Source organism: Zingiber officinale, chromosome 7A (assembly GCF_018446385.1).
Source record: "Zingiber officinale cultivar Zhangliang chromosome 7A, Zo_v1.1, whole genome shotgun sequence".
NCBI lineage: Eukaryota > Viridiplantae > Streptophyta > Magnoliopsida > Zingiberales > Zingiberaceae > Zingiber > Zingiber officinale.
This window is the reverse complement of record NC_055998.1, coordinates 1,583,852-1,591,870: the sequence shown is the minus strand read 5'-3', so window position 1 is coordinate 1,591,870 and position 8,019 is coordinate 1,583,852. Positions and strand designations below refer to the sequence as shown.

The following is an 8,019-nucleotide window of genomic DNA, read 5'->3' as shown; positions in this document are numbered from 1 at the left end:
CGTGAAGGCATTCATCATTGTCTCCGATGTGGCTGTGGGAATATCCATCGCCACTTGGTTGAATCGCTGGATGTAAGCTCGAAGTGATTCTCTTGGCTCTTGCTTGATTGCGAACAAGCTGACACTTGTCTTCTGATAACGCCGACTGCTGGCGAAGTGGTGGAGGAAGGCCGTTCGGAAGTCCTTGAAGCTAGTGATGGATCCGTCCGGCAGCCTCCAAAACCACCGTTGAGCCGATCCCGAGAGAGTTGTAAGGAAGACGCGGCACTTTACTCCATCTGTATACTGATGGAGTGTAGCTGTGTTATCAAACTTACCCAGATGATCATCCGGGTCCGTTGTTCCGTTGTACTCTCCGATCGTCGGAGGCACGTAATGCTTGGGCAAAGGGTCTCGTAGAATAGCCTCCGAGAATTGGCGATTGATCCGCTCGGGAGATGAATCTGCTCGAGGAGCTTTCCCCTTTTTGGCGTCTCGCCTAGGCATTTCGTCGGAAGAAGATCCTCTATCTTTCCGAGCTGGTACGGTTTCAGGGGTGCGGAATAAGGCCCGATGGAACGCCACGGTGGCTTGAGGTGCTTCCGCTCGGCCACCCGACGCAGATGTTGCTTGTTGCTCCTGCCGCTCGGCTGCCTCTTTCTGTTTCTGCTCCACAAGTTTGGCGGCCCTCATCTCGACCAGAGCGTCCAACTCTTCTTGTGAGAGTGCCACATTGTGTATCCTTCCAGCCTCGTCCATTGTCTCTGTTCGGATGCAGGTGCGTTCCCACAGACGACGCCAAATTGATCCTGTCCGAACCAGGGGTCAACGAACGCTGGGGACGTGGCGCTCCCTACTAGATCCTCAGATGCTCCGGTGAACCTGCAACAAAACCGAGCCGGGGGGAGGTGTCCCGGCGACGGCCCTCCGACGCTCAAGTCAGGCGAGGAAATAGCAAAGAAGTGGCTTTGAAGTAGAAGACTCTCGTACCTCTGGTGAAAAAATGGAGGCCTTATATAGAACTATCGAAAGAGCCCAGGCACGTCAATCGAAGCAGTCATCTGCTTTAGACCATACCCAAGTATGGGCCTGTCAGAAGAGCATATATGAGGCCATACTGCTACTGTATCCACCTCTCCTTGATGTGACGGCGAGATCTTCCATCGTGCAATCTTATGTACGGCCTAATCATCAGACATGCCTTCTCTGACATCCCATATCTCGAGACAAGCGCATAGGCCGCTCGGCTACCTTTGTACCCTCGCCCTTATCTTGGCCGAACGGACCACCCGCTCGGCCCTTCGATCCCAGCCGATCGGGATCCCGCTCGGCCCTTCGATCCTCCTGCCTTGGCGTCGGAAACCCAAGCCCATGGATGGGTTATCTCTAGCTCCGCTCGGACCATTACCCGCTTGACCAGCCTTCCATCCGTCCTTAGGCTGGGACCCTTCAGAGGGTGGGCCCCCTATTCTTACCGCCGGATCATACAGTAACCGCTCGAGGAATCTTTCGTTACCATATATGCACCTTTTTTGTCTTTTGTAACTTACACCATTAATAAGATAGTTGAAGGAATATGTTGTCATAAGTTGTTGGATGATGAAAAGTGTTATCACATTCGAAGAAGATTCTAGTGAATGAGTATAAAACAATAAAAGATATCTGACAAAACGGTTGTTATTCTGACAAGTTGTGATTCTGTAACCATATTGTCTACTGAGTATATCTCGGTTGGATCTATAAACTAAATGGATGTATATTCGTTATTCCTTTAAACTATTCGATTATGCACTGGGTGGTGTTGGAAATCTGTTCTGGAAGTAATATAAAGTTAAATCTCCTAGGGCCGTCGGTCCTTTGGAGTGAGAACATGAGAAACGAAAATTTGTTTTGAGCTATATAATATCGACTGGCTATACGAAGGAGGGCTAATATTTGAGAAAACTCATAAGGTCGATCGACAGTGGGGTCAACTAATCATATGCTAAAAGACTTATACTGAGTGGGAAGCTAGGTCTCCTTATTTCGGCTGAATGTATGACCATCTAGATCTGCGGTAGGTTAGATATCTCTTAAATTCGATCGGCTATCAACTGTCCGGATATATGATAGATGTTTTAATATAAGAATAGACGCTAGGTTCCTTAAATTCAATCGGCTCCTAGACCGGACATACTCATTTTGAAGGCCTTACCACTAGGCGAAAAACAAAATCCATCTCTACTCAACTTTGACTCCTATATCATATAGATGTATATATAAAGGCTCCGTTTGATAGGGTGATAGGATTAGAATTGAGTTGATTAGGATAAGATTGGGGGTAGGATTAATAATCACTCTTCATGTCTAGGGATTGTGAATCTCACTCCTAATCAACCCTAATCTTACCCCTAATCCATCCAACCAAATGACATGTTAATAACTTTTTGAAACCAAATCCTAATCCTACCACCCCTACAAACCGAGCCAAAAAGTTGGGATTCAATCCTTCAAATGCAGCCTCATATTCTGAAAATATCTATGCTCCATTTTTTCAAATTTACGATGTAAATTGGGAAACGTGTAGGACAATGGTTATGAACCAGTACAAAAAGAGCCATTTAAGCAACGAGGAGCGAAAAACATTGCAATATTTTCAATGGAATAGCTGCTTTCATGATTCGATCGTCCTTCAAACGAATATAAACACCGATTTATTTTTCTGTTAGCACAGGCATCAGAAATAAAAATTATTTATGTTAATCCAGACACAGAACAAGAACACCAGAAACAATATGTATATAAAGCACAGATTGAATTATTCTCGATGCATAGCTGCATCGCACACTACTTACTGGAACGAGAAATATAGCATAGTTCCGAACCAACCATAACTAGTTGTAGAATCGGGGCACAAACACAGACCAAGGCAAACATACTAAATATTATACGGGCACTGATCATCTGGAGCTGAACAAAAGACCCATATGTAGCGTTAAGCAGGACTGCGGTTCACTGGCCTCCGCGGAGACGGAGCACCAGGTGAAGCGTCGACTCCTTTTGAATGTTGTAGTCCGCCAGGGTGCGGCCATCCTCCAGCTGCTTCCCTGCAAAGATGAGCCTCTGCTGATCCGGTGGGATCCCCTCCTTGTCCTGGATTTTCGCCTTAACGTTGTCAATCGTGTCCGAGCTCTCTACCTCCAGGGTGATGGTTTTACCAGTGAGGGTCTTGACGAATATCTGCATCCCTCCCCTCAGCCTCAGCACCAAGTGAAGGGTAGACTCCTTCTGAATGTTGTAATCGGCCAAGGTGCGGCCATCTTCGAGCTGCTTACCTGCAAAGATGAGCCTTTGCTGATCCGGGGGAATGCCCTCCTTGTCCTGGATCTTAGCCTTCACGTTGTCGATGGTGTCTGAGCTCTCCACCTCGAGGGTAATGGTCTTGCCCGTTAAGGTCTTGACGAAGATCTGCATGCCACCACGGAGGCGGAGCACTAGGTGGAGGGTGGACTCCTTTTGAATATTGTAGTCGGCCAGAGTGCGACCGTCCTCAAGCTGCTTTCCGGCAAAAATCAACCTTTGCTGGTCAGGGGGGATGCCCTCCTTATCCTGGATCTTGGCCTTCACATTGTCAATTGTATCGGAGCTCTCGACCTCAAGGGTGATGGTTTTTCCCGTCAAGGTTTTGACAAAGATCTGCATACCACCACGAAGTCGGAGCACAAGGTGGAGAGTAGACTCCTTCTGGATATTGTAGTCGGCCAGAGTGCGGCCATCCTCTAGCTGCTTACCGGCGAAAATCAACCTTTGCTGGTCCGGGGGAATGCCCTCCTTGTCCTGGATCTTGGCTTTGACGTTATCTATGGTATCAGAGGATTCAACCTCAAGAGTAATAGTCTTGCCGGTTAGGGTTTTAACGAAGATCTGCATGCCACCACGGAGACGGAGCACAAGGTGGAGGGTGGATTCTTTCTGAATGTTATAGTCGGCAAGGGTGCGGCCGTCCTCGAGTTGCTTTCCGGCGAAGATCAGCCTTTGCTGGTCTGGGGGGATGCCCTCCTTGTCCTGGATCTTGGCTTTGACGTTGTCAATGGTATCGGAGGATTCGACCTCAAGAGTAATAGTCTTGCCGGTTAGAGTTTTAACGAAGATCTGCATGCCACCGCGGAGACGGAGCACCAGGTGCAGAGTGGATTCTTTCTGAATGTTGTAGTCAGCGAGGGTGCGGCCGTCCTCGAGCTGCTTTCCGGCAAAGATCAGCCTTTGCTGGTCCGGAGGGATCCCTTCCTTGTCCTGGATCTTCGCCTTTACATTATCGATGGTGTCAGAAGACTCAACCTCAAGGGTGATGGTCTTGCCAGTTAGGGTTTTGACGAAGATCTGCATCTGATTGATGATTCAAACAGGATTAGCATAAAATTACATATCAAAAATTATCCAAAAAAATATAGAAATCCGTGTAACAAATTGCAGAGAATACCATGAACTTGAGTTATCGAATAAGAGGATCTAAAAGAATAAATGAATCAGAAAAAGAAATACAAGAAGAAACAACACAAAAAAAAAAGAACAATAACATATCGAAGCCATATCGAGAAAGAAGAAAATAGAAAAAACAAAGCAAAGAAATTGAGAAAACCAAACAAAAAGAACAACTAGAGAAAGATACCTTGAAAGAAGAGAAGAAAGGAGCCTTGAGAGCCTGTTGATTTGTTGAGATGATCAAATACACGGTTTGGTCTGCAACCCAAGAGACCGTATTTATAGCGATTTGAACGAATATGATCACCGAGTGGTGAGATTACCGCACGGGTCACCAATGAGGCTTGGATGTGTATTCTACAGCTGGCCGGTTTGATATTTCTGGGCGTCGTTTAAAATTTACTAAAATTCCTCTTCCAAGTTTTTACCCTCCGTTCTGTATGGGAGCTTACGTTTCTAGACCCAACCAAAATCCGAGTACGCGTCGCCCTGCATGAAACAGCGTCGAAACTAAGGAACGTTTTCGTCCCCTAGTTCCTCTCTCTCGCCCAGAATTTAACGGCGTTTAATCCGGGCCCGTTTCATCCGTTAGCTACAATTTTTCTAGATGTATCCCGATGCGTCTGCCTGCCGACTAGGATCATATTTCGATATTATTTTATTTATTTTTATTATTTTTATCGATACAGATTTCATTGAATATTCCATAAATATTTGTGGTTCCTAAACCGCATGCTTCCCATATAATATCTTGGTTTCCACTTTCCGGCAGCTTTTTTTAAGGAAAGAAAGCACATAAAATTTGGTAAATATTTTTACAAAAAAATTTAAAAAATCAAGTGCGCATTACCATAAATAAAATCTTCTATTTCTTTTTCTTTAATATTAAAGGCATTTTAAAAATTACCATAATAATTAATTTTAATAATAAAGCCCATTTCTTTCCATCGACGGCAACGGAAATCGGCCCGAAAGAATATGCTTCACGATTCTCGAATCTTCGCTAGATCGTTCATAGTGCCGCCGCTTCTTCAGCCTCCTCCTCCTCTTCTTCTCTCCACTCCGGCCGCGGCTCGCTCCACGATCTCGGTCTCACTGCGAACCTGAAAAAGAGGATCATCTCCATTGCCTCGAATACCTTGTACTCGTCCAGCACCCCGTTCCAAGCGCCGCTCACGATGCAGTAGTTAATATTGTACGGCGGTCGATGGTGCGCCCCATGCATCTGCCGCGACACCAGCACGCCCGCCGCCTGCAGCGCCGCCACCGCCCTCGGCACCCGCCTCGCCTTCTCGTGCGCCCACGCGTGGAACTGCTGGCTCAGCATCACGCACCCGGCGCACGTTCCCACGAACGCGTGCGCCGCCGCGCCGGCCTCCGTGACGTCGAGCAAGGCCTCGATCGGCAGCACGGAGAAAATCACGGCCCGGGCGAGCGGGTGTAGGTTATTGGCAAACTCGCGGCGGGTGATCGTCCACGGCCACCGGTGGTGCCCCTGGAAGGCCTCGATCTGGGAACCGAACACCGGCGTGGAGGGGCCGCCGTAGTTGTCGACGGCCCAGTGAAAGACTCCCGAGGCGAGATCTGCGAGAACGTAGCCGGCGTAAGCGGCGAGGAGCGGCTCGAAGACCGAGCCGGAGTCTGCGGCGGCGACGGCGGACTTGGCCAAGGGGGTGAGAATGGATACAAAGCCGGAGGCGACCCACGCTTTTTGCGACCACGTAGAGCGGAGGGACGTCGGGTCGTCGATGGCGACGTTGGTAGGCTTCATGGGAGTGTCGTCGGTGTGGTGAGGAGAGGTGGTGGAGGGCCGGGTGGCGATGGCGGCGCGGCAAGGGCGGCTGCGGCGGCGGAGGCGGAAGGCGTCAGGAGCCGTGGAAAGGGAATGTGGAGTGAGGGTGTACATATTGGCGGCTTTGATCGATCGGGGGAACCGAGAAATTAAAGTTGTTGAACAAAATGGCGGATAACTAGCGGCGCCGCCGGCAAGTAGGATCGCAGTGGAAGGGGCGGGTTGTGGTGGTGGAAGAGATTACGTGGTTGCATGAAGTTTATTGGAGATGAAGCGCCCAGCTCCGACGGCAGGATAGATGAGCCACACAAATCTGTAGGTGTTTTATGGCCGTTCCTTCTCTTCTGTGGACGAGGTTAGCAGCGGCTGGACGAGGGAGGAGACCTTTTGCGAAGCGGGTTACATCTCCAAATTTTTATTTAATTGAATTTTAAATATCATCATCATGTTAACATATTTAATAAATATTCTATGAGTATTTTATATATGTAATTTTATATTTTATAAATCAAAATATAAGACAGACTCGCCGTTGATGGCCTACACGTCCGAGGAACGAAATGTTAATTTTTTGTTTTTATGTCAATAAAATTTTTATCTTGAGTAATAATATTAAATAAAAAATTCAGATCGAAAAAAAAATTTAGGATTATTTTTTAAATGACGGAAGGATTAAGGGTTGTAAGGTGTTTAGCTGCTTTATTAAGATGTTTTATAGAGATCTCGAGGTTGATGTGCCAGTATAAAAGGATATAGAAAATAAGAAATAAAAATATTAAACGAAGCTAGAATGAAAAAAAAAATGCAATAGTGTGTTTGGTTTAAGGTTGGCGATTATAAATCATCAAATAATTAAAGTTATGAAAAATAAAATATAATTTAATATTATTTGATTCAATTTTTAGAATACTTATTTTGAAAAAAAAATATAGAAATCACTCATTACTAAATATGATTATTTTTTTAGTTGGCAGTCAGTCTTATCCCATGAAAATTTAATACCGGTCACCTAGATAAATCAAAAAAGTACACATAGAGGTTAATCCTATCTGAAATCGATGAAAACAATGAACTGAGGACATGACTCTCCTGTTAACTAAATGAAGATTCCATGCTATCTAATAACACAAAGAGAGTTAATGTCGGGTCTGAGAAGGGGTCCCCGATATTGGCCCTCCGACACTCAGATCAATGATAGGTATGTGAAGAGGAAATAGTAAAAACGAACAACAACAAATAAGCATGTAAAATTATAGAGCATCACATACCTTCACCAGTGAATAAAGACCCCCCTGTTATAATGTCATTGTTATATTTATACATGTATCTCAAAACATTTGCATGCTTACCAAAGCGTTCATAAGAAAGGACAGGTCATAAAGTGCTTTTGACATCTTTCCTTAAATGAGCTAAAAGCTTCTAAATTATGATTTGATGGCTAGAAGTTTCTAAAGTACAATTTACCTGTAGTATATTTTATATCCATTGTAGTACAAACTTACAAAAGAGTAAGATATGGCGAGAACATGTGACCCATATTAGGCCAACCGGCGGTCACTCAGGGAGACCGTCGACTCAGCCCTATGGGTCGCCACCAATGATTCGGTCTTCACTCAGTCCTTCCTTAGCCATAAAGGAATAGAGTGTCTGATCGACTCACATCCTCCATCGGCTGAAGTTTTTTGTTGGGTTACTCAATGCTCCGCAACGAGACTGGCTTGCCTAACCTGGGTTGAGACACAAAGTCCAGCTGAGCAGGAGGCTCAACTGGACACTCACATTCGACC

At 46.0% G+C, this 8,019-nt stretch overlaps 2 protein-coding genes across 2 annotated transcripts; both read right to left on the bottom strand.

Moving 5' to 3' along the window:
- Positions 1 to 2,731: 2,731 nt before the first annotated feature.
- On the bottom strand, positions 2,732 to 4,709 carry LOC122000712 (polyubiquitin). The gene is made up of 2 exons (XM_042555144.1): positions 4,628 to 4,709; positions 2,732 to 4,344 (listed from the first exon to the last, which is right to left on the bottom strand). Exon 2 carries the CDS (start codon positions 4,342 to 4,344, stop codon positions 2,971 to 2,973), a length of 1,374 nt encoding a protein of 457 aa, XP_042411078.1. The 5' UTR covers positions 4,628 to 4,709; the 3' UTR covers positions 2,732 to 2,970.
- A 617-nt stretch (positions 4,710 to 5,326) lies between these two features.
- On the bottom strand, positions 5,327 to 6,346 carry LOC122001933 (fatty acid desaturase 4, chloroplastic-like). Its single transcript, XM_042556932.1, has one exon. It carries the CDS (start codon positions 6,344 to 6,346, stop codon positions 5,453 to 5,455), a length of 894 nt encoding a protein of 297 aa, XP_042412866.1. The 3' UTR covers positions 5,327 to 5,452.
- Positions 6,347 to 8,019: the final 1,673 nt, after the last annotated feature.

Excerpts from the sequence above, each read along its gene's own strand:
- LOC122000712 (XM_042555144.1), bottom strand. The coding sequence starts at position 4,344 with ATGCAGATCTTCGTCAAAACCCTAACTGGCAAGACCATCACCCTTGAG.
- LOC122001933 (XM_042556932.1), bottom strand. The coding sequence starts at position 6,346 with ATGTACACCCTCACTCCACATTCCCTTTCCACGGCTCCTGACGCCTTC.